Below are 20,727 nucleotides of genomic sequence, written 5' to 3' on the forward strand. Positions count from 1 at the left end.
CACCGGCGGAGTACATTCCTCAGATTTTCTCTTTGGTCTCTTACCAGTATGACGGAACCCCCTCTGAGCCCGGCATACGCACCTCCCGGAGAATCGAACAACAACATCTGGGTGGAACAAGCGAATCTGAATGGAATGGCTCTTACCTTGGTTGCCTATGATACTTCACCCTTCCAAACATCATCAGATGCTTATAATACACAGGTATCCTCCTTTCTCAGTGTCTTCAAGGCCTCTTTTCTCTCCAGACCAAAGAAAAGCGGTGGTGGATGTGGATCTACGTCAGTGCAGTTTTCATCTTGGTGTTGGAGGGAATCAAAAATTTATTCAGATGACTTATATTAATGATCGTCATTATACCGGTGGTCCCAACGCTTTTACTTTCTCCTTTTATGCAGCGACATCTAATCTGATGTCTTTCATCGTGTTCGCCATGTTTCCCTTTTATGACTTCCTCTCTCTGATGGTGCTCTGCAGATATACCATCCTTGGATGGCTTGCCGATGGGCTCATTGTAAGCCACTCTGTGTTCAACCGTCCGTGTTCATTCATTGCTTCTTGATACGTCCAGCTGTACCATTTCTTTATCATATACGACCGGAACCTCTGGACAGCCATAGTTCTCGCTGTCATCTATCTTCGAGACATAGGTACTGACTTTCCTTCGCTTGGATTTCACAAAATTGTTACCCTCCCTTCTAGGCTCCGCCTTGGGTTCAATGATCTCAGTCGCTCGATCCCCAGATAGCTTTGGGGCTACGACGTCTGTGCGTCTTGGAATCGCCCTTTGATCTATATCTGCCGGTCTCAACATCATTTTCACCTGTCTGATTGCCACCCGCCTTCTACTTGTCCGTCGGCGGGCCAGTGCGGTCCTAGGACCCAGCCACAGATCATATTACACTTACTTAATCGCGATCATGGCTGAATCGGCTGCGTTGTACTCACTGCGGACACTAATATTCCTTATCACATGTTCCCGTAACAATCCTATTTAGAATCTACTACTTCCGCCTCTCGGTCAGATGGAGGTCTGTAGCCTCTCATTTTCTTAAGGGCAGACTTCTAATTGGCAGACTTGTAGGGAATCGCGCCGCTTCTCATCATTCTGAAGGTTATCAATGGAAGAGCCCGGAATTCAACCACAGGAGCTCCCTCGCGATATAAGGCCAAACCACTCTACGAGCGCACTGAAACTGAAGATCGTGAAATTGCTTTGAAGGTGTTCCCTTCTTCCCGGGGTTCTACTCCCACAAGCCTTGCGACAGAGAATTCCGGGCAGGAAACCGGTAGACTGACACCACTCCACGATAATGTGTTTGACGCTTTGGTATGCTAAAATTCAAGCCTTATTTATATGTTTAGCTAGAATTCAGTTTCAAGCAGGTGGATATTGCATCAGAAGAACGCATTGTGTTGCACCGATTTGATCAACGCTCTGTGGACAAAAAAATAGCACACCGCCACCAAACTACATGTACAATAATAAAGCTTGTCGCTATAGTATTTTCTAGACTATGTTGATAAGTAATCTAAAGAGGTTCTATTCAACATCCACCAGAAGCTTCTTCTTTTGGCAACGAGCGGGTTGACCAATGGTATAGAACCTCTCTGCCAATGAGTTTTACTGTGGCTGTCGGTTCGGTTTTCACCCCCATCTTCTCCTCTACTGTTTACCAATATATGAATACTAGACCTCACTTATGCATCGCTACCTGCTGCTGAGGACGTACATAGTACTGGAAATTGATGAACACACCCTTATTCTTGATCCAACTGTGAGAAACTAGATGCCGCGGCATTGCGGCAACCCTTCAGAATCTTCGGACCGTACCTTCCCAGTCATGCTGAGTCCAAACCTTTTGCTCATGGATCGATTCCACCGTATTATTAGGTGAGAGGGATCCAATTTGATGAACAGGATTTTCTTGAAGAACAGCTATATCTCAGAACATAGCGCAGGGACTTAGCCTGAGAGTGAACAAGATGGATCCGTTATAATTGCATTTACTTTGCTAACAATCAGCTGTAGAGGCTAGTAAAAACAATATTCAAGCTAAAGACCTCCTTGTAAGATCCTCGTTAGCAACAGTAGTAATTAAACAGGTGCATTGCAGAATTACGAGTGAAATACTCCCCGAGTTTTATAATTTACTTGAAGGAATAGGCCACCGCTTCATCAGCCAGCTTTCCAATTACACTAAGTACTAATCCACTATAATGAGTGTGGTCAACGAACTATTCTTTTTCAAGGAGGTTCGGACTTTACTATCAAGTTCTCGTTTCAAGGGCAAGGGTATCGCAATGGAAATCCTTAACTCAACGAGTCTTTGATCAATGTGGGGCTGAGCGGCTGGTATCCGTCCATTCATTTCACTTGGTGCTTTATATGCTGTCAGGTCAGTCCAGAACTACTACTCTGAATCGGGGCTCACCAGGTCCAGCCAGAATGAACGCCACTGACAAGAAAATTCTCATGAAGGGTAGTTATATCTTCATCAGATAAGTCCTGTTGGTTGAAGCGGGTGTCTTTTATCCTCTCTTATACAGCGTAGTATTCGGTGGCTATTATCAACCGTGAATTCTCTCCCTCTTAGTTACTACACAAAAGAGGTGTTCTAATGGTATTTCGTGCGGCAGGAGCAGTCCATGGTCCCTGGCAGGGGATATTTTGGCAGGTTTCATATAGCCATCGCTTCCGCAAAAGTACATTCTAAGTACAATCTAACACCGAACGGTCTTGTGGCCCACTTCCTATCAGATAATTATCATTCGTCGCAAGAGCTAGTGACGGAGGTATTTGGTTCCGTCAGAGTCCGAGATTATGACGCCATGAATGCTACGAGTAGACGACATCGGTCCTTGATATTGCAGACAGAAAGAATGGGGTCTTGAGCCAATGTCAGATCTGATTCAATACACGAATTTAATGGGTACCTCTAAGCTTGAATGTTACACCATTCCGTGGTAAAATTTCTCTAGCCACTTCGACCTATCAAATATGCGCGGCAGAATAGCATCTGTTGAAGATAGTTCAGACAATGTCTAGCCACAGCTGCTTGACTATGTCCACCTCTTGAGCAATGTACATGGATCGAAGGACGTCCAGACAACGAAGTTGATGGAAAGAAGACGGAAGGTAGAGGGTATGGTCCGGGTCGAGGTAGATGATACCTCCGGCTGGAGCGAGGGCCGACCATTGTGCATCATTATAGTCCGTCGAATTGAGTTGGCAATTAACTGTATCCTCAACATCCATTAGGACGACAGGAAGTGGACCGATGTCCCATACAGCGACGGAGTCGGCCACAAATATCCCTGATGAAAATTTAACAGCTTGTACTCGAGTGAATGAAAGAGAGGCTCATGGTGTAGTTGTGGACTATCGCGTGCGGCTGGGATGATTGCGCGCCTCATCAAAAGAAACGAACCAATAAATGCTAGCAAAATAGCAACAGACACTTTTCTGTACTGATTGTGCATGTCCAGATACTGAGAGAAGAATTGTAGGAACTTAGTCCAACTTGAAGTCCGAATTGCATGTCCCACAATGTACGAATACTTGACATCCTCGGCAGCAGGAACAACGATACTAAGTTAGAAAGCACCGGTACATTCTCATGTTCACAGAAGCCTGGGGCAGGGTCCTCTGTAGCATCTGGTAGACAATCGAAGAAGGCTTGGTAGGATAGTCTTTGCTTTGAGTCCCGTGCTGAATCCTATCCATAGAACTAATTATAGAGTGGACGGTCAAGTGGAGAACTTGTCTCAGATGTGCATTCAATTTGGCCAACAGCCGCATACTGGAAAAAACTGGTACCGATGTCTACTATTTTGGCAAATTCGACAGAGGACCATAGCCATGTTGGCGTCGTGCACCTTCATACTTGCTTTGTCGGTTGCGACGTTTGTGCACACCAACTCCTTCACACGCAACATTCCGGGCGAGAAAGTGTATTGTGAGTAACCATTTGTTTAGCATCGAGTAATTTCCTCAATCCATGCGTCTTCAAAGCCTTCATAGACAAAGATTTCCCAGAACACTTGCCGCTCGACCTTCCTGCCGTGCTCATGACAATGGAGGAAACCTGACATTTGGGATTTCCGGACCTGACGACAGTGAGGAGTGGGCAACAACTGTAACGTACGGATTTGGATACTTGCGCCTAGGCCAAGAGCAAAGACGCTTTGCGCTATCAATGTGGCATCAGCTCCATTGCCTGCGTCTGATGCAGACAGCCTTGAACGGATCATGATCAAGGCATTCGAGGGTATATGCAGCCCTGTCTCACATACCTCCGGCAGATGATCCTCTGTAACCCCGACTTGACGCTTGAGCCCGCTGATGTGCTCACTTGGGACCACGAGATCAAGCGAACAGGTGCTACCCATGTCTGTAAAGATTGGTCAAAAGTGCACGATGCGATGCGACGTAATTATAACGATACTGTGCCTAGAAAGATGCAGGATAATCACGGTAATCCATGAGGTCTTGGGGAGGCGAAGAGTGGGAAGGTAGCATGATGGTAGTGGTGACCAATGTTTGATGAATTGTCCGGGAAGGGTTCCGACTTGAAGGATTTAAACGCACAGAAATATACTTTCGCCCTCTTCCAGTGCACTATATTCGCTCAAACAATTGACGCAAACACAATAAAGGTCTGCTATACAAAGCAAGAGCGAATCATCGTATTTCAGGGCGGTCATGCCAAAATCCCTCGAATTCGAGTATAAAACAGAGGCTACGTGAGCGTTGCTGAGACAGAAAGATTTCATGTTGCCGTAGGCTTTGCTCGTACGCTCAAGCGCTTGCCTCGGTATGTTGGTGTCAGGTGGCACCTGAACGCAAGGTCTTCTGCTCTACCGAAAAACGAAATAGAATCGAAATGATACGGAGAAAGATGGCCACTCACTTCATATCATCCAATTGCATGTCGATATGCCTAAAAATATTTCCAAACATTATATACAACTCGCACCAGGCGAGGCTAAATGATGGTTGTGATTACGCTGAAGCACACAAGAGTACGAAGACAAACGTACTTGACACCAAGACAGCTTCTCGGACCTTTACCAAACGACAGTAAGAAATTGTCCAGTCCGCGTACATCAGGACCGATCCATCGCTGAGGCTGGAACTTGAAGGGCTCGGGGAAAATGTCCGGATTGTAGTGAACGAAGGTGACACCCATCGACACGACAGTCTTCAGTAATCATAAATGTCAGGGATAAGTTTAGAGGATACAACGGACGGACCCCGGCAGGGACATTGATGCCTCCGATCTCCGTATCCACAGGTCCAACAATCCTCGGCAAGGGGAGTACAACTCCGTGCGACAGGCGCAGGGATTCCTTGATCACGGCGGTCTACAGGTGACAAAGTGAGTAGAGACTTCACCTATTCAAAGCAGAGCCGGACGTACCAGGTAAGGTAGCTTCTCCAGCTGCGCTAGAGAGAGACGTTCATCTTTATTAGACCACGCATCCCTCAGCTCCTGAACCAATTTCCTGTATACCACAGGATCGTTCAGGACATAGAATGTCCCCACCATGGCTGTGTTCCCTACAGTGAAACTCCCAGCAGCGAGGAGATTGATAGCTTCCTCAATTAGAGACTTGCGTGACAGTGTAGTGTGTTGTCCTTTTACCGGGTGCGGCGTCATTAGATGACTATAAATCGTTTCATGCTCGTCGTTCTCCATGAGAAGAGGATTTGCAAGAAGCTCGTCGATCTGGCGATTCATCGCAGCGAATGCATCCCCTGCTACGGGCGGACTAAACCAAGTAACTAATCGGTCGACAAAGGTGAGAATATCGAAAAGGTACGGAAAATGTTTCAAGGTGAGACAGAAAGGAAAGGACTTCTCAAAGGCAAGTAAGATGGGGTGCTTGAAGTCGGGGACATTGAGAGTGTCATAATGTCGAGCGAAGCAGTATGAAACAATAATCTCTAGGGATGCGGACCGTATCGCTCGTTGCATATCGACTGGCTGATTTTTGTAGGAAAGAATCTGTTTGATAAGAGTATCTACCTGAATTCACGTGTAAGATAGAGGCTTTTATGCTATCGATCGCTTACCGTCTCCTGTACGACATTCTCCAGCTTGAGGATGGACTTGCGAGAGAACATTGGACTGAGGACGTCCTTCCGAATTTTCGCCTCTTTGAGATCGCAAAATCCAAATGAAGACTCGTCTTCGTGTAAGGCATTGTAAAACCTAGGATCCTTTGGAAATCTAATATTTTGAACGTAAATTTCGTTGTAGTCAGAAATACGACTAAAGTGGAGCTAAAAATCTTCAAGACTTCGGTTTTCGAAATTACAGAAGAGCATGACTTACTTCTTCTGGGCCGATTCTAACAACGGGACCTACACCAAAGGTCGCAATATTAGGACTGTTCTGTTCTGACTATGACTGAACCATTTACCGTAGATCCGATGCAGAATTTCGAGCTGTTCAAGAAGCCCGCCGTCTTTGCATACATCGAAGAATGTTATATACCACCAGGTCAGCGCTGCTAGCTTCGGTCCGGGAACCTTGGATAATGGATGACGGTAGAGCCTCTGCCACGCAGTCCACAACGCCGACAAGATAGAGGAGACAGCAAGCATTAGGATTGCCAGTGCAGCAGTTGATTGAAGCATCGTGCGGTTGCTGTAAGACAGTATTCTTCAAGATAACAGCTTCATTTTGTGTCTGAAAGAGCCCAATCTCTGATCCAAGAAATGAACATTCATGTCAAGATGCAGATATATCCGGGGCCGTCGAAACCCCACAATGCCTTGAACACGAAGGATTCCCGCATTTTCATCCGCACGTCGAAGTAGCCAAAGTGTGACCAAAGGGTCCACGAAGGGCTCCATAGTAACGAAATGTTGGTTCTCGAGAAGCCGCACACATTTCCGGCGATGCCGGGAGCACTGAGAAGCCTGGTGATGGATATTCGTTGTAAAACTAGAAATCCTGTCCCGAGTTGGATTTTGAGGCTTAAAACAGAATTCTCCAAGTTCAAGCTGAAGAACGTGTGAGGACGCCCGGTAAAAGCCGGACCAGATAAGCGGTGAGTGCCACGTGGATGGTGTGCTCTGATATCAGCGATGCGTCACCATTTTGTCCAACACAATCAATTCAATCAAAGTATGGACCGACTATCGACGCCGCCGAGCTTCTTTGAAAATTCAACTGTTCCGCCATTGCTTCGCTCAAGTTTTCCTGTCACTCGTCAATGGTACCGCTCATACGTCGACCATTCATATAGAAAGTCTGCGCCGCGTCAAATAACGTAATAACTTGAGTTGTTCAACAGCCGGAAATTCTTTCTCCTCTGTTCTATTAACTCCCAGTTCTCCCATTGCATTTTAATCAAAGTTGATGGGCATTATATTGTGACTGTCTAGCCTGGAATCTGTGCATCATAATAGACATGCGAACAAGGTCGCAGGGCATTCGGAATCTCGTAGTGCTCTCGTATCATAAAAAGGGAACTTTCCTTGCTGTGTGTACATCGGCATCGGCTATCGGTCCCTGGGAGATATTCGCAGGCGAATAACTTGGAACTAACTCTGTTGTTGTAATGTGGCCCAGTGAAATTCAATGGGAAGGGAAAGCGTATGGTCATCGAATGAACTTTTGCTTCTGCGGCGCTGTCAGGGCCTTCCTCGAGGTAAGGATTTGTCTGTACCTGGCCTGAGTATCTGCTAATTAAATCCATGTGTGCACACGAAGGTGGCCCTTCTAAGCGGCGAAACTGGGTTTTTTCAACCAATCCCCTAGTCAGTAGGAAAGAACAAGGAAACCTACTATAACTGGGTCCAATCTTGACATTTCTCGAAGATGTCGTCGCCGCCGCCGCCGCCGCCCTTCGAAAAGCACGGGCCGTGAGACACTAAACACGAGGCGAATTCACTCGGAAAATATGCACCAGCTTGAGCCGATGCCGCGGTGTCTGTCTGTAAATTTTCCATTATGAACTGTTGCGTATTGATAGACATTGCGGTCGTTCAGCATCATGCAGTGCCATAACACTGTCAGAACAACCTATCATTGGTTTCTCTCCATCCTCAGCTGGGCATGACATCGATAACAGTGTTGCATTAGATGCCGAACTAATAACAACGCCTCAGGACGAGAGCATAAAGCTACATATAGGTCAAATAATGATTCACAGTGCGATCATCTCATAAATCAGTCTTAGTGTTTAACGTTCTTTCACCTTTCAGGTTCATTTGAAATACCTCCATTCGCCAAGTATCATTCCACGCCACTCTGCGGTCCGCAAGTTCATTGGAATATTTATGTACTCTTCTTCCAAGTCCTCTCGAAGACTTCGGATCCCCTTGGAGCCAGGACATGGCGATGGCGTTCTGGTCCTTGGCGTTTGATTGAGGGAATCTGTTCGCATGCTCGTGATCTCAATCAATCACACTAAAGTACATCCGGTGGCACTGGAGGCGGGAGACTAGTATCACTAGTATCATTATTATGAACTAATCCACGCGCCATCCCCTTCCGCCTTATCGTCACCTCCCGAGTCATTATCCATCTACATCTGAGTTGTCGCTGTTTGCGAGAATGCCAGGGAGCCACGAAGGATATGCTGTTTTGTCCTCCCATGATCCTTCCGCGAGCTCCGACGACCAGGAGAAATCCTCGGATCAGCCAGGTGAGTTACACCTTACCTTGTCTCGATCTTTGATATGGTGCTCACGCCTTAACTTAGGGCTCAAGAACATAGAAGTTCTGGCATGTCGATTCATCGTTCTAGCATCAGTCGTTGCAGTATTATCGGGGGTGTGCAACTTCGCCATCTTGTGGATCTATAACACCCGAGGGTTCACACCAGTGCCACGTCTACTGTATGATCTACCGAGACCGAACCCTTACATTGGCTTAGAACGGGCGACCCTCAATCCGTTATCCCCAGAGCCGCAACCCATCATGAACTTTCCAATTCTTGCGGCGCAGGTCAATTCGGCGGAAGTAGACAAGGTCTACTTCGATGTTCCGAGTCTGAAAACGCCGTACGGAACAGTTTATCCAAGAGAGACTAACTTTACGGTGTCTTCTGAGGTGATTTAAATCTATCGAACTCGTATTCCATGCAACTGACCTTGATACGCGTAGTTATCGATGATACTACAGTTTCGTGTCATGGACTTCGGTATGGAACGCTGCACTTTGATGGGCTCCCTTCCAAGCGCCGCAGACCTAGAGCGCTCTGAGAAGTCGGTTCCGGTCGTCTCCAGTGATGCGGTGAAATTAGAGGCCTGGTTCCTTGACGATAACGACGTCCAACTAAATGCCGAGACGCTTTCTTATTCGAATCGGCCCCGTCGGACAACCCTGGCGGGCGTTTGGGGGGTGACAATGGACAAGAAAGTGCAGATATCCGATGCCTTTGAATGCCCGTCAAGATCCTTGCTTACATTCGAGCTCGTTTGTACGAATCCTAAGTGCTACCTTCATTTCAAGCAAGACGAAGACGAGCCTATCATGGGTGCCTAATTTCTATTTGTTTCGTATCCTGATGCTTATTTCTCTTCTCTATCCAGCCGCTTTTATATCTCAAGCTTCGAGCATCAGGAAGGTGGATATGGGCACATAGGATCTCTTTGCTATAGAATACTTGCACTTAGAAATAGACTTTGAAGAATGAGCCCCTATCTTCCCTAAGTACCGTGGGAATTGAAGCTCGAATCTTTGGACCGCGACCACCATCAGCGTCAACGATTATCTTGGAGTGTTCTCTTCCTTTCTCTTCTCTTACGCTCTTGTCCGGACGAATTGGCTCTATATGCATAACGTTATCAATATTCAACCACGTAAAAAGTAGAGCGGCAGGCACCTAAGCGGCGCCGACAGCCGTGGAGCGCGCGACGCGTTCAGGAGGTGGTCAGTTGGCGACAAGGCGTCGTTCTATTACACCTGATGTTTGACTGGACCGCTAACGTGTTTATCTACTATGTCTGAGTCTGTGTACACTCGCGTCCATGTATTGCTCTTCATGTCGTCCAACTTCGCACCAAAATAATAGCGGTGACATCGTTGATACTTTCACAATTGCTGATCCACTCATTCTATGCTAGCTTCCAACTCCTGAAATTACACACTGCATATAATTAAGATTACAAGATTATTATACTAAGCACCAGACGACAACGACGACTTCTTCAATCAGAGAGCATTGCCCACATACCAAAACCAGGCTCTTTATGAACGTTGTAGCACTCAAAGTGGTGTGCTTCCTCATCTATCTCCTTGAAACCGCACTTACGATAGAATTTAAGCTGTACGCAAAGTTGTGATCAGACGCACAAATGCACTCAGATGGACGCACATTTTCTGGTCTTTCGACCTCGAGACACATTTTCTTGCCATTCTTCTACGAAAATGTCAGACTATGACTATGCTACTGAACGCGGGTGTGAACAGTACCTTGTTACGGATCACATCAATCAACATCGTTCCCAAACCTCTGCGACGATACGATTTGAGGGTTCCTATCCACTGGAGATGCCAGGCCGCTTTCCTGACGCCGTCTCCAAATTTAGTCCTGGCGAAGTCACTATATTCTGGAAGAAACTAAATCGGAGTTACAACTGCATCAAAGCGACGTAGCTTGCAGCGACTTACTCTTGTCCTCCACCATTTGCAAAGTTCGGGGAATAGACTGGCCATGAACGGCCCGACTGCCTTGCCTTGTTCGCTCCTAGTACGACCCCAGTAAGTAAAGAAGTAATACTTGAAGAAAGGGTTACTGAACTCTTCGAACAGCTCGCGATTTGGAGGAAACCAGACAGCGGCAGCTACCACTTTGTTGCCATTTGAAACCTCTTCAATGGTATACACTTCGCCGGATAGGATGCCCGAAAGAAGGAGGGAATAGTTGAGACGATGATATATATCAGTCTTTCCCGCAGTCACACTGTGAGCGAAATGATCTGTCACGACTGGCTTCAGTACGATACCAAGTGGTTCCGCACAACTGTCAATACCTTCCGAGTATGCTTGCTTAAAGCATTCTACGATCTCGTTGAACCTCGCTGAACCTACGCGTTATCGACCGTCAGTTACACTCAAATCGAATAGCTCAACCGATACCTGGCGCCCCAGTAAATCTTCTGACTGCAAAGCTTGGCGACATGGAATCAAAGAGCAGATATCAAATCCGTTTTTCCCGCTATATATGCGGTTGTCCCGCCTAGGCCTTCTTCATGTCTTGATTCGGGGGAAGTCCTAAATTTACGGTCCTAACCGCTCGGTTCCGTGGCACGCTTCAGGAGGAGGCGTGAAACACGTCTTGACAAATACTCCAGTTTGGGCATTCTACGTCAAACCCTGTGAATGCATGTTCTAGGAACATTCGTTCATCTCGGAATCTCATTTACATGGGTCACAAAACATTGGACGACATGGCCGAAGTGGATTTATTCAGTCAGATCATTTACCCTGGGGTTGCTCCGAATAATGCGATAAAACAGGGTGGCCCTGGAAAACTCCAGGAAACTACTTATAGTCTCCGGGACAAGGCACCTCAGGCTGGGAAATTTCTATCCCTGGTCGCAAATTTTTTTGGAAGTCTGACGTTGAATTAGGTGGCCCTTAACAACAGGGATAACATAACAGCTGTTCTCCGGTCATGACAGGCCCTCCTGTAGATCCGTCGCACGCGACTGCCTGCTCCTGCCTGCTGCCAAGGATCTAAGAATAGAACGCTTGAATTACCTCATTGTGGGCCGTCGCTATCTAGAACTCTTCAGCCTCTCTTCAATGTTGTCAACGCTGATTGTGACCCTGGTGGTATTCAAGATTAACGCTCGTATCGCCATACTAAACACCACACACCCTAGACTGAAAGGAAAATGCATGATCACGAAGATAACATTGACATGAACCACTTATTTTCACTCCGCTTCTACGTAACGCCGAGCAATCTGTGTCGCTTTCTTGGTGCTTGGTTGCCTATTGTCAGGAACTCGAATTCTGTACGGCTGGATTACTGTGATGTGCTGTGAGACCCCATTCGAGATACAGCGGGGAATCTTCAGGTGGGGATGCACTCATCTCGAATGGATTCGCAGCTTATTGGTCCCTGTTACGCCACCAATGACAACACTTACGGTTTCTACCCGAAGAAACTTGGTTCTCTCAAGCTTCTTGCCCTCGGCATGCTATTCTATACTACTGCTCTAGTGCCTCGAGGATATCACTTTATCCAGGCGGCGGCCGCACAGATTCCACGACCTGGAGGATCTTTCGATAGACAAAGTACAAGCATTACTAAAGGAGATGTATTGATGCATCATCGATCGCCACGCCATCACCCTCTTTGATATGCAAGGTTCCTGCGTATGTATATATAGCAGGTCTGTGAAGGCTTCTTCAGAAAGCACCTCGCGGCAGTTTGATGTTCGCAGCGTTTTCGTAGTTTCCGAACCTTCCCAGTGATAACGAATTCCCTTCACTATCCACCGTTGCTCTACTATGCCGTCTGACGAAACCGTTCTCGCTGATCTGGGCTACAGACAAGAGTTCAAGAGAGACTTTTCTCGCTTCGAGCTCTTCGGACTGTCGTTCAGTATAATAGGCATCGTCCAATCGATTGCGTAGGTTTATGACTTGTCAAGTGCAGCAGAGTACTCAGTTCAGCCTTCGTCATATAGGTCTATACTTTCTTATTCAATCCCGTATGGAGGTCCTGTCTCCATGGTCTGGGGGGTAACTCTATCTATATCGCTTTGTAGTAAGATCTGCCAGCTCATATCTTCCCCAGTGGTTAAGCGGATGCGCTTTTATAATCTGCATCGCTCTCGCCATGTCTGAACTTGGGTCGTCTGCGCCTACCTCCGGTGGTTTGTACTATTGGACCTTCAAGTATTCGTCCCCGCGTTACCGTAAATTCTTTTCCTGGCTCATTGGCTGTGAGTATCTAGTTTCTGTTATGCGACTGTCACTCATAGGCACTTAGACGTAAACACGATTGGATATATAGCCGGTGTAGCTGGTGTGGACTACAGTTGCGCTGTAGCAATATTGACGGCGGCCACTCTAGGCTCGAACGATACGTACTCCCCGACGACCGCTCAGATATAGTAAGTGTCATTCTTTTCATTTGAGGTCGCTTCTAAGGCAACTTCCGTAGTGGAGTATTTTGCGCCTTGCTAGTTTCTCATGCGCTATTGGCTAGTCTTGCGACAAAGGTTATAGCTAGACTACAGATCTTTTATGTTTTGCTCAATATTGCGTTAGTTTCCTTCTCTTTCTGGCTGAATAGCGCTACTCACGCAGTCTTTCCAGCGTGGTCTTTGCCATTGTAATCGCTCTTCCAGCAGTTACACCTGGAGAACTCAAGAACGACACAAAATATGCGTTTGGTCACTTTGAAAATCGTGGGTTCTCCGCCCTTATTGACGTCATGTCTTCGATGATCTCACATCTTCCGTAGTTTCCGGATATCCCGACGGATTTGCGTTCTTCATGAGCTTCTTGGCGCCCCTTTGGACAATAGGTAATTGTTGTTTCTTCTTAATGAACGTACAAAGTGTGATCTTACGAATACGTCCAGGTGGTTTTGATGCTCCCGTGCATATCTCTGAAGAAGCAAAGAACGCGCGCACTGCCGTACCGTTTGCGATCATGAGCGCCACTGTCCTTGGATGCATTCTTGGATTTGGTTAGATCATCTTCCGCCCTGAATTCATTCTGCTTATCATGACGGTACAGCTGTTAATATCTGTTTGGTCTTAAATATGGGCACAGATTTAGTATCCATCATTTCAAGTCCCATAGGACAGCCAATGGCAACCGTGAGTACAAGAAGATCACTATAATCCAAGACGTGCTTACTTAACATGCCTTAGATTCTCTTCAATAGTCTAGGGACCAGGGGCACAATTGCATTCTGGGGGTTCATCATCATGTCCATGTAAGTCCTCATAATGAATTAATTAGGAACACATTTTCATCCGTTCTTTAGGTATATGGCAGTGATGAACCTCGTACGTATAATGATTGCTTCCAGTGATCCGGTTGCTGACAACGATCTTAGCTCATTTCAGCTTCCAGGCAAACCTTCGCATTCTCCCGAGATGGCGCTCTCCCCTTGTCGACAGTTTTGTATACGATAAATTCTTACACAGGCACACCAACGAACTGTGTATGTGTATGTGCGTTTATTGCCGCTCTATTGGGCCTTCTATCGTTTGCGGGTACGACAGCGATCGGGGCCATTTTCACTATGGGTATAGCATGTCAATATGTCTGCTACTGTACTCCCGTCGTTGCCCGATTCATTGGAGGACAATCCTTCACTCCTGGCCCATTTAACCTTGGCAGAGCGGTATGGCCTTTCCACTCATTTCTCCAAGTCCTTACAAATCCATTTATACAGAGTGGTCCTGTCGCCTTTTTTGCATCGGCTTTCATGATATTCATGATAGTTGTGTTGTGTTTCCCAACTACACCGGGACCGGCTGCTCAAGATATGAACTATTCCAGTGTAGTTGTTGGAGGAACCATCATAATGGCGTCGATGTATTACTTTGTTAGTGGACGGTTCTGGTTTGCTGGGCCTGTGGTAACCCTTCAAGACGAATGCGCGGAGAAGCGTTCGAGTGTGGGAACTTCTAGCCAAAGCTCTAGATGAAAGTCGGAGTCTCTCCTTTACTTCCTTAGCTAACTCGACCTGTCAGGATCCTTCTATGAAACCCTAGCACAAGCTAAACCGTGTATTCTTTGTTGAACGTTTAGATACTATTGAGGTACTATAATAACAATTTCATTGTTTCTACTATAGGCTCTCTACGCTTGAAAGAGACATCAGCTCTGCAGACAGCGGGAAGTCGCAATCTGCCGCAACATATCAAATGGTCAGCGTTGAAATATGCATCTAATTGCCCCTACCGACCTCGCTAGAAGGCAGTATCCGGGTTTTCTCCAGTAAGTCCTTCCATTGAAGCGGGTACGTCAACACCTATAATGAAGTCAGTCCTCGGAGAACACATTCGCCAAAATTGGTTCCTTGACTTCGTTTGAAGGCAGTCCCTGGAGATGCTCCTTTGAGTTCTTCCATTGAGGCAGGCACGTCGATACCTGCGACACAGGGTCCATCATGATAAGTCCTGAACTGCGATCGATACTCATTTCCCCAATTCGGGGCACTCACCTCGCTTGAAGGCGACATCTGGGGTTTCTCCCGTGAGTCCTTCCATCGAGGTGGGTACGTCAACACCTACGATGAATGGTCAGTCGGCCTTTGAAGAACAGGACTTTAAATTTGGGTCACTGACTTCGCTTAAAAGCAGTATCAGGGGATGCCTCGGTGAGCTCTTCCATCGAGGAGGGAACGTCTATGCCTACGATGAATGATAAGTCAGTCCTTGAAGAAAAGGGCTTCAAGTTTGAGTCACTGACTTCGTTTAAAAGCAGTATCGGGGGATGCCGCGGTGAGCTCTTCCATCGAAGCGGGAACATCGACGCCTGTAATGAGATAGAGGTTTGGTCAGTTCGGATGAGAACTCGATTTGCTGGTTCTGCTTACTTGGCGCTAAGAAAATTATATCAGTATCACGGTTCATCGTTAAACTTTGAAACATACCGGGCGCAGCATGAACAAAGGCAGCGAACAAGGCAACGGTGATCAAGGATAGCTTCATGTTTCTGGGCAATGAGAAGGGCAACAAGCAAGTAGTTGAACTGGTAGAAGATTGGTGAATGAATTATCTCAACTGGGTGCCATACTCGCCTTTTATCCTTTCCGTAGGGATATTTCGGAAACATAAAAACGGTATCATGTCCGAGTAATGAATGAGTTTTCCGGGTTATTATTATTAGACCGTATTCGTTGGAAAATCGTGTTGAGAAGCGCCTGCCAGTACGTATGTTGCCACCGAGGATGTACTATGGCAAGTCGACTACCAGGCATCGGCCTCCCGGACCGTCAAATTCTTTAAACAATCACAAAATTTACCATGTTGATCGCGATGCAATGAAGAAGTCTAAAAAAAGGCAACTCGCGAGAAGAACGTGTAGAAACTCACACATCTATTTCACTTTTCATAATTCTAGGACAAGCTGACAATCATGAAGGTCAAATGTTATTGCGGCGTGGGTTCAAGAATGAGACGAATTGTGGGCACTAAATTCTCCCGTCGTTGCCTATCTAGTACATGCTAAACATTTCCTCCAATTGCCTGGTTCCTTCCCAACGCCTCATAGACAACCCTCCAATCCCGACAGGTTTGAGTACGACGGCTGGCAACGGCGTGATGATCAGGGTCGCCTGAAATGACGCTTTCGAGATTGAGATCAGAGCGGCAGAAGAGCATCTGACGAAGGTAATTCAGACAGTGTGTGGCCGCCGCCGCTTCCTTGGCGTCCTTGTTAATCATGTCCTGCTCTTGAGCGGCATAGAACAATCGAATAATATCCAAACAACGAAGTTGGTGGAAGAAGGATGGAAGATAAGGGGTATGATTGGGGCCGAGATGGACGATTCCGCCGCCTGGTGCTAAAGCGGACCATTGCGCATTGTTATACGTTGTTGAGTTCAGCTGGTAATTGACTGTGTTCTCAAGATCCATAGTGACGGATGGAAGAGGACCGATGTCCCAAACAGCAACAGCATCGGTCAAAACTTTCCCTGCCAGTGGTGATCCTGTTTAACATTGTCACTGAACGAAGGAAATGATGGCTTACAGGAATCTGCTGAGAGATCAGGTTTCTGAGATGTCACGAAGGCACTTCTCATCAAAAGATAACCGCAGATAGATGCTGGTAGGATAGCGATTAACGCCTTATACTGGCCCCGCATGGTAACCAGTCTCGAGTCGAAGAATGGAATAAGTACGAAGGCAAGTTTGAAAGGCTACGCAAGACTCCTCACTCAGCGGCTTATATTTGATTATGTCGTAAAAAAAACTGTCCTGCGACTTTGTTTTCGTTTGCTTCCTTTCGGTTCCTTGACCCCATCGTCAACGTGCAGACTACTGGGCGTCTTAATGTTCGCAACGGTGGAAGCATTGTGTCAACATTTTGTGGTCGAGACATCGAAAATCAAACTGGTTTCCAGATATAGTGAATCCTAGCGAACAAGTTAACATCAGAATACGGGCCTTGCTGAAATGACTGGCATGTCATGAGCCGTAATTAGGCCCTATAAATGGATGTGTTAACATTTAACACGAGTTTTGATCGATTTAATTAATGTTCACCATTGAGCTCCAGGGTCTTCGAACGTATACACGTACCTCCATGATGATGCAGTCCCAAGGGTGGAGATACATGGCTATGTTCTCAGCAAGCACATTTATTCTTCTTTTCTCAATGGCCACAGTCTTCCACAGCGTCTCTACTCATGTTCTCGAGATTAATGGAGTAGAACAGAGTGCCGATCACCGAACATACAGTAAGCATCCATTTGTATGCCGCAGAGGAATTGAATGACCTGACCCGGGACTTGTCAAAGCCTTCATAGACAACGACTTCCCAGAACTTTTGCCACTAGACCTTCCTGACGTGCTCCTCACAGTGGAGGAGACTCGACACTACGGGATTTCAGGACTTGATGACCGTGAAGAATGGGCGTCTTCCGCGGCGTACGGTTTTGGGTATCTGCGCCTGGGCGAGGAAAAAAGGCGGTTTGCACTCTCGATGTGGCATCAGCTACATTGTTTACGAACAATACGGTTGGCCATGGAGGGGCACCACGATACAGGCATGCGAGGGCATATGCAGCACTGTCTTACCTACCTCCGACAAATGATTCTCTGCCATCCCGACCTTACGCTGGAGCCGGCGGATATGTTAACTCGAAACTACGAAATCAAGAGAGTGGGGGCTACACATGTCTGTAAAGACTGGTCGAAGGTGTACGAGGAGATGGAAAGAAATGTGAATGCTACGACGAGTCGAAATTCGGATAGACTGTCAACGGCCAAAGTTGGAAATTGATCAGTGGGGCGGGTTCGGGATTTCCCGAACATTCGATCGATTAGGATTTTTTTTTTTGGCGACCTTATTTGTATACTTGAACTTGGTACAATATCTTCAATGTCTCTGAGCGGCTGAGCGCTCGACGTAAGCGTCGTAACGGAAGGCGACCGACGCAATGATCTGATTTTGCATGTATGGTTTTCATAAAAGTCGTTCATTGCGCAGTACTGAAGAAGGATCCCGAATATCGCAGTGTGTTGTCCATCAACATCACTCTTCCACTAGGAAGGCGGACTGTCATAGCGGACATCCCTGGACTGTCGTGCCACCCCGCATAACGGCATTCTAATTTATCCACAAAATATGCCCCGGCATCACTAGCCGAAGACAGCGGCATTCGAAGCCACTTATTGTACTCCCTGTGCGCCCTGAATTTAGTGACAGACTTTACCAGGGCTGGCGGGAGCCAAGGAAACCCATTTATGCGGAACCCTACGCAAGTATGTGGAACGTTCAAATACATATCATTCCTAGGTGGCGCACTCTGGATCCTACGCTCGCAACCATAGGCGTGGATGGAAATTAATCATTCGACAGCAATATCCGGCTCGGAACCATTATATTCCTTCCCTTCCCTGAAATGAGGATGCGGCGGGATGCATCAAATCTCGTTTTGATATCTCTTTGGGGACGAGCGATTGGGCCATCTTCCGGTAATCATACATCTATCTTTTGACAGATTACACTTGCCCATCATCCATTGCATAGGGTAAACCACACGACTCCCCGAGCAGACACAACGGAGAACTTGTATGCTCTTGGGTCATGTTCAGCTGCTGCGGACCCACAGGAAGCGTCATGGCTATCGCAAAATCGAAGATATTCATAGGAAATTTACATTGACAGACATTGGAAGAGATTCTATATCAGTATGCTTGACGGTGATGACTTTTGGATATGATGTCAACGCCGCTCGGTCAGAAGTTGGCTGGACCGTTACGTTCCGTCTTGGGCTCTTCTTATATCGACAAGGCCAATTCCACATGTTGGAGACACGTCACACGGTTCGATGCCACTCCACTGAATATCTCTCGTCCTGGTCTTCTCTTCGAAATACTCATCTGATAGCTGGACATCGACCTGGCCATTGTCCGTCCAGTCGCTATTCGCGCACCAGTTATATCTCTTTCGGAGCTTGAAGCTTCGACAATTCGGTCCTTTCCTCCATTTCCTAGATATTTTCTACGATTATGACGGGTCCCCGCCTTGAGCCGTCTTACGCGCCCGCCGGAGAATCGGCGGCTGATTTGTTGGTGGAGCGGTCCAATCTTAATGGCATGGCGCTTTCCTTAGTTGCTTACGGTAAAGCAGTTTCTCCGCCTATTAGCCAATCATATGTGACCAAGACCTAGGCATTCTCTTCACCATGGCCATTCAATGTTATTCCGGTCTTTTATCTATGCGTGCACGGCGGGGAACAACGCAGTGGTGGTTATGGATATACGTCACTACTGTTTTGGCACTAGCGACTGTGGCGATCGGAGGAAACCAGAAATTCACTGAAATGACATACATCGATTATCGAGACTACCCTGGAGGTCCCAATGCCTTTACTACGGACTTTTATGCAACGCCAATAAATCTAATGTGTTTTATGTGGTTCGTCGCTTCTCTCATCATGTATCTAATGCTTGTAGTGACCTTCAAAACAGTTATGTCTCTTTGGGCTGGTTTGCCGATGGCCTCGTCGTATGTTCTTGCTGCTAGAGGATAGAATGTTTACTGACCTTTTCGTGACTTCAGCTGTATCGGTTTTTCGTCATATATAACCGCAGTATTTGGGTTGCCCTAGTCCCAGCTGTTCTTTTTTTGGCCGGAATAGGTTAGTCAAGACACTCGTGGCGTTTATTCAAGTGCTTAGCTTTGCAACCTGTAGGTACCTCTACCGGCCTCGTTGTCTCCATCGCCAAGTCCGAGGAAAGCTTTTGGGCTAATTCCAGTGTCCATTTTGGTATTGCGTACTGGACGATATCTGTGTCTCTCAATGTCATTTTCACCTGCCTGATCATCACCCGACTTCTTATAATACGCAGACAAGTTAAAGCGATTATAGGTTCCAGTCATGGAACACATTACACGTCTATCGTTGCAATTCTGGTCGAGTCTGCCTCGTTGTATTCTGGGTGGGCGTTGGTCTTTCTGATTACTTACGCTCGGAACAGCTGGGTACAGAACATACTGCTCCCACCACTGGGTCAAATACAGGTCCGTCAATGGTCCGGATTGCATCTGGCTGTTCTTTATTCATGGCTGTACAGGGCATCGCACCTCTGCTTATCATAATGAGGGTTGTCAGTGGAAGAGCTTGGAGTAAAAGCACAGACTTCAATACATCCTCAATGCAATTCACGCCAGCATCTTACCAAAGGAGTGGTCCCACTAACCTCGTTCCATTAAATCACTTGTCGTCGTGCTCTCATTGGACCACTGAGACGAGCGCCATCCCAACGATTTCCAACGAATCTGACGTATATAAACCCGTTCCTGCCTCAAATCAGGATGTGGAGGCCCGTGCCAGATAGCAGGCCAGGGACGTTTGGAGTGTACTGTATTTGTATGCTTAATCGAGGGAACAATCGCGATACCATACTTGATTTATTTGGATGTATAACGGTTTGAAGAGACTTGTAAAGGTCGGCGTGTGTTACGTCAAGGGGTTTGAGATGCGCAGTTTTCTATTGGCAATGTCCGTAAGTCTCGCAGCTATTGTGGGCAGGGTGGGATTCATCCCAGC

At 46.8% G+C, this 20,727-nt stretch overlaps 12 protein-coding genes across 12 annotated transcripts; 6 read left to right on the forward strand and 6 right to left on the reverse strand.

The window, feature by feature from the left end:
- Positions 1 to 48: 48 nt before the first annotated feature.
- On the forward strand, positions 49 to 1,514 carry BT62DRAFT_1071183 (uncharacterized protein; the record flags this gene model as incomplete). The annotated part of the gene is made up of 9 exons (XM_043178732.1): positions 49 to 204; positions 249 to 281; positions 332 to 426; positions 478 to 514; positions 572 to 650; positions 703 to 767; positions 999 to 1,031; positions 1,085 to 1,330; positions 1,384 to 1,514. Coding segments are annotated over 9 exons (873 nt in total), but the record flags the coding sequence as incomplete, so codon positions are not given.
- Positions 1,515 to 2,673: 1,159 nt separating this feature from the next.
- On the reverse strand, positions 2,674 to 3,259 carry BT62DRAFT_941019 (uncharacterized protein; the record flags this gene model as incomplete). Its single annotated transcript, XM_043187777.1, has 3 exons — positions 2,674 to 2,890; positions 2,938 to 3,020; positions 3,074 to 3,259. The coding sequence occupies 2 exons, from the start codon at positions 3,257 to 3,259 to the stop codon at positions 2,979 to 2,981; spliced, it is 228 nt and encodes a 75-aa protein (XP_043045495.1). The 3' UTR covers positions 2,674 to 2,890; positions 2,938 to 2,978.
- Positions 3,260 to 3,857: 598 nt separating this feature from the next.
- BT62DRAFT_926199 (uncharacterized protein) lies at positions 3,858 to 4,495 on the forward strand. The gene has a single exon (XM_043184973.1). It carries the CDS (start codon positions 4,276 to 4,278, stop codon positions 4,486 to 4,488), a length of 213 nt encoding a protein of 70 aa, XP_043045496.1. The 5' UTR covers positions 3,858 to 4,275; the 3' UTR covers positions 4,489 to 4,495.
- Positions 4,496 to 4,570: 75 nt separating this feature from the next.
- On the reverse strand, positions 4,571 to 6,760 carry BT62DRAFT_274946 (cytochrome P450). The gene is made up of 8 exons (XM_043180338.1): positions 6,430 to 6,760; positions 6,342 to 6,370; positions 6,080 to 6,289; positions 5,424 to 6,032; positions 5,257 to 5,367; positions 5,044 to 5,204; positions 4,914 to 4,988; positions 4,571 to 4,860 (listed from the first exon to the last, which is right to left on the reverse strand). Exons 1-8 carry the CDS (start codon positions 6,644 to 6,646, stop codon positions 4,773 to 4,775), a joined length of 1,500 nt encoding a protein of 499 aa, XP_043045497.1. The 5' UTR covers positions 6,647 to 6,760; the 3' UTR covers positions 4,571 to 4,772.
- On the reverse strand, positions 6,736 to 7,993 carry BT62DRAFT_999740 (uncharacterized protein; the record flags this gene model as incomplete). Its single annotated transcript, XM_043190841.1, has 2 exons — positions 6,736 to 7,015; positions 7,803 to 7,993. 2 exons carry the CDS (start codon positions 7,991 to 7,993, stop codon positions 6,736 to 6,738), a joined length of 471 nt encoding a protein of 156 aa, XP_043045498.1.
- Positions 7,994 to 8,114: 121 nt separating this feature from the next.
- On the forward strand, positions 8,115 to 9,662 carry BT62DRAFT_990353 (uncharacterized protein). The gene is made up of 4 exons (XM_043190222.1): positions 8,115 to 8,664; positions 8,722 to 9,071; positions 9,126 to 9,498; positions 9,554 to 9,662. Exons 1-4 carry the CDS (start codon positions 8,574 to 8,576, stop codon positions 9,604 to 9,606), a joined length of 867 nt encoding a protein of 288 aa, XP_043045499.1. The 5' UTR covers positions 8,115 to 8,573; the 3' UTR covers positions 9,607 to 9,662.
- Positions 9,663 to 10,049: 387 nt separating this feature from the next.
- Positions 10,050 to 11,267, reverse strand: BT62DRAFT_275055 (uncharacterized protein). The gene is made up of 7 exons (XM_043180339.1): positions 11,103 to 11,267; positions 10,997 to 11,050; positions 10,765 to 10,942; positions 10,635 to 10,710; positions 10,437 to 10,583; positions 10,339 to 10,383; positions 10,050 to 10,288 (listed from the first exon to the last, which is right to left on the reverse strand). Exons 1-7 carry the CDS (start codon positions 11,143 to 11,145, stop codon positions 10,172 to 10,174), a joined length of 660 nt encoding a protein of 219 aa, XP_043045500.1. The 5' UTR covers positions 11,146 to 11,267; the 3' UTR covers positions 10,050 to 10,171.
- Positions 11,268 to 12,394: 1,127 nt separating this feature from the next.
- BT62DRAFT_926206 (amino acid transporter) lies at positions 12,395 to 14,762 on the forward strand. Its single transcript, XM_043184974.1, has 13 exons — positions 12,395 to 12,607; positions 12,665 to 12,719; positions 12,775 to 12,922; positions 12,970 to 13,093; positions 13,144 to 13,245; positions 13,299 to 13,390; positions 13,447 to 13,509; positions 13,567 to 13,674; positions 13,725 to 13,807; positions 13,862 to 13,926; positions 13,978 to 13,999; positions 14,050 to 14,340; positions 14,392 to 14,762. The coding sequence occupies exons 1-13, from the start codon at positions 12,486 to 12,488 to the stop codon at positions 14,644 to 14,646; spliced, it is 1,530 nt and encodes a 509-aa protein (XP_043045501.1). The 5' UTR covers positions 12,395 to 12,485; the 3' UTR covers positions 14,647 to 14,762.
- Positions 14,763 to 14,787: 25 nt separating this feature from the next.
- On the reverse strand, positions 14,788 to 15,900 carry BT62DRAFT_926207 (uncharacterized protein). The gene is made up of 9 exons (XM_043184975.1): positions 15,745 to 15,900; positions 15,598 to 15,695; positions 15,541 to 15,546; positions 15,414 to 15,479; positions 15,290 to 15,355; positions 15,166 to 15,231; positions 15,027 to 15,092; positions 14,908 to 14,973; positions 14,788 to 14,849 (listed from the first exon to the last, which is right to left on the reverse strand). The coding sequence occupies exons 2-8, from the start codon at positions 15,653 to 15,655 to the stop codon at positions 14,912 to 14,914; spliced, it is 390 nt and encodes a 129-aa protein (XP_043045502.1). The 5' UTR covers positions 15,656 to 15,695; positions 15,745 to 15,900; the 3' UTR covers positions 14,788 to 14,849; positions 14,908 to 14,911.
- A 161-nt stretch (positions 15,901 to 16,061) lies between these two features.
- On the reverse strand, positions 16,062 to 17,220 carry BT62DRAFT_275440 (uncharacterized protein). Its single transcript, XM_043180340.1, has 4 exons — positions 17,213 to 17,220; positions 16,885 to 17,154; positions 16,698 to 16,822; positions 16,062 to 16,641 (listed from the first exon to the last, which is right to left on the reverse strand). The coding sequence occupies exons 3-4, from the start codon at positions 16,810 to 16,812 to the stop codon at positions 16,172 to 16,174; spliced, it is 585 nt and encodes a 194-aa protein (XP_043045503.1). The 5' UTR covers positions 16,813 to 16,822; positions 16,885 to 17,154; positions 17,213 to 17,220; the 3' UTR covers positions 16,062 to 16,171.
- Positions 17,221 to 17,241: 21 nt separating this feature from the next.
- BT62DRAFT_926212 (uncharacterized protein) lies at positions 17,242 to 18,064 on the forward strand. Its single transcript, XM_043184976.1, has 2 exons — positions 17,242 to 17,406; positions 17,467 to 18,064. The coding sequence occupies exons 1-2, from the start codon at positions 17,325 to 17,327 to the stop codon at positions 17,949 to 17,951; spliced, it is 567 nt and encodes a 188-aa protein (XP_043045504.1). The 5' UTR covers positions 17,242 to 17,324; the 3' UTR covers positions 17,952 to 18,064.
- Positions 18,065 to 19,081: 1,017 nt separating this feature from the next.
- On the forward strand, positions 19,082 to 20,650 carry BT62DRAFT_275787 (uncharacterized protein). The gene is made up of 6 exons (XM_043180341.1): positions 19,082 to 19,295; positions 19,346 to 19,589; positions 19,646 to 19,682; positions 19,737 to 19,815; positions 19,870 to 20,198; positions 20,252 to 20,650. The coding sequence occupies exons 1-6, from the start codon at positions 19,184 to 19,186 to the stop codon at positions 20,513 to 20,515; spliced, it is 1,065 nt and encodes a 354-aa protein (XP_043045505.1). The 5' UTR covers positions 19,082 to 19,183; the 3' UTR covers positions 20,516 to 20,650.
- Positions 20,651 to 20,727: the final 77 nt, after the last annotated feature.

The sequence above is a fragment of the Guyanagaster necrorhizus genome, assembly GCF_019112545.1.
Source record: "Guyanagaster necrorhizus MCA 3950 unplaced genomic scaffold BT62scaffold_2, whole genome shotgun sequence".
Taxonomy (NCBI): domain Eukaryota; kingdom Fungi; phylum Basidiomycota; class Agaricomycetes; order Agaricales; family Physalacriaceae; genus Guyanagaster; species Guyanagaster necrorhizus.

Coding starts and splice junctions, on each gene's coding strand:
- BT62DRAFT_926206 (XM_043184974.1), top strand. CDS start 12,486: ATGCCGTCTGACGAAACCGTTCTCGCTGATCTGGGCTACAGACAAGAG. Junction 13,675..13,724: donor TGGATGCATTCTTGGATTTG/GTTAGATCATCT, acceptor ATGACGGTACAG/CTGTTAATATCTGTTTGGTC. Junction 13,808..13,861: donor TAGGACAGCCAATGGCAACC/GTGAGTACAAGA, acceptor AACATGCCTTAG/ATTCTCTTCAATAGTCTAGG.
- BT62DRAFT_275787 (XM_043180341.1), top strand. CDS start 19,184: ATGACGGGTCCCCGCCTTGAGCCGTCTTACGCGCCCGCCGGAGAATCG. Junction 19,590..19,645: donor ATAAATCTAATGTGTTTTAT/GTGGTTCGTCGC, acceptor CCTTCAAAACAG/TTATGTCTCTTTGGGCTGGT. Junction 20,199..20,251: donor CACCACTGGGTCAAATACAG/GTCCGTCAATGG, acceptor ATGGCTGTACAG/GGCATCGCACCTCTGCTTAT.
- BT62DRAFT_275440 (XM_043180340.1), bottom strand. CDS start 16,812: ATGCGGGGCCAGTATAAGGCGTTAATCGCTATCCTACCAGCATCTATC. Junction 16,642..16,697: donor TGATCTCTCAGCAGATTCCT/GTAAGCCATCAT, acceptor CACCACTGGCAG/GGAAAGTTTTGACCGATGCT.
- BT62DRAFT_926212 (XM_043184976.1), top strand. CDS start 17,325: ATGGCCACAGTCTTCCACAGCGTCTCTACTCATGTTCTCGAGATTAAT. Junction 17,407..17,466: donor TGCCGATCACCGAACATACA/GTAAGCATCCAT, acceptor GACTTGTCAAAG/CCTTCATAGACAACGACTTC.
- BT62DRAFT_926199 (XM_043184973.1), top strand. CDS start 4,276: ATGCAGCCCTGTCTCACATACCTCCGGCAGATGATCCTCTGTAACCCC.
- BT62DRAFT_274946 (XM_043180338.1), bottom strand. CDS start 6,646: ATGCTTCAATCAACTGCTGCACTGGCAATCCTAATGCTTGCTGTCTCC. Junction 6,290..6,341: donor TTAGAATCGGCCCAGAAGAA/GTAAGTCATGCT, acceptor GAAGATTTTTAG/CTCCACTTTAGTCGTATTTC. Junction 4,861..4,913: donor ATGCAATTGGATGATATGAA/GTGAGTGGCCAT, acceptor GTTTTTCGGTAG/AGCAGAAGACCTTGCGTTCA.
- BT62DRAFT_990353 (XM_043190222.1), top strand. CDS start 8,574: ATGCCAGGGAGCCACGAAGGATATGCTGTTTTGTCCTCCCATGATCCT. Junction 8,665..8,721: donor GAAATCCTCGGATCAGCCAG/GTGAGTTACACC, acceptor GCCTTAACTTAG/GGCTCAAGAACATAGAAGTT. Junction 9,499..9,553: donor CGAAGACGAGCCTATCATGG/GTGCCTAATTTC, acceptor TTCTCTATCCAG/CCGCTTTTATATCTCAAGCT.
- BT62DRAFT_275055 (XM_043180339.1), bottom strand. CDS start 11,145: ATGTCGCCAAGCTTTGCAGTCAGAAGATTTACTGGGGCGCCAG. Junction 10,584..10,634: donor GCAAATGGTGGAGGACAAGA/GTAAGTCGCTGC, acceptor ACTCCGATTTAG/TTTCTTCCAGAATATAGTGA. Junction 10,289..10,338: donor AGGTCGAAAGACCAGAAAAT/GTGCGTCCATCT, acceptor CTTTGCGTACAG/CTTAAATTCTATCGTAAGTG.
- BT62DRAFT_926207 (XM_043184975.1), bottom strand. CDS start 15,655: ATGAAGCTATCCTTGATCACCGTTGCCTTGTTCGCTGCCTTTGTTCAT. Junction 15,232..15,289: donor TGATACTGCTTTTAAGCGAA/GTCAGTGACCCA, acceptor CATTCATCGTAG/GTGTTGACGTACCCACCTCG. Junction 15,093..15,165: donor AGATGTCGCCTTCAAGCGAG/GTGAGTGCCCCG, acceptor CCTGTGTCGCAG/GTATCGACGTGCCTGCCTCA.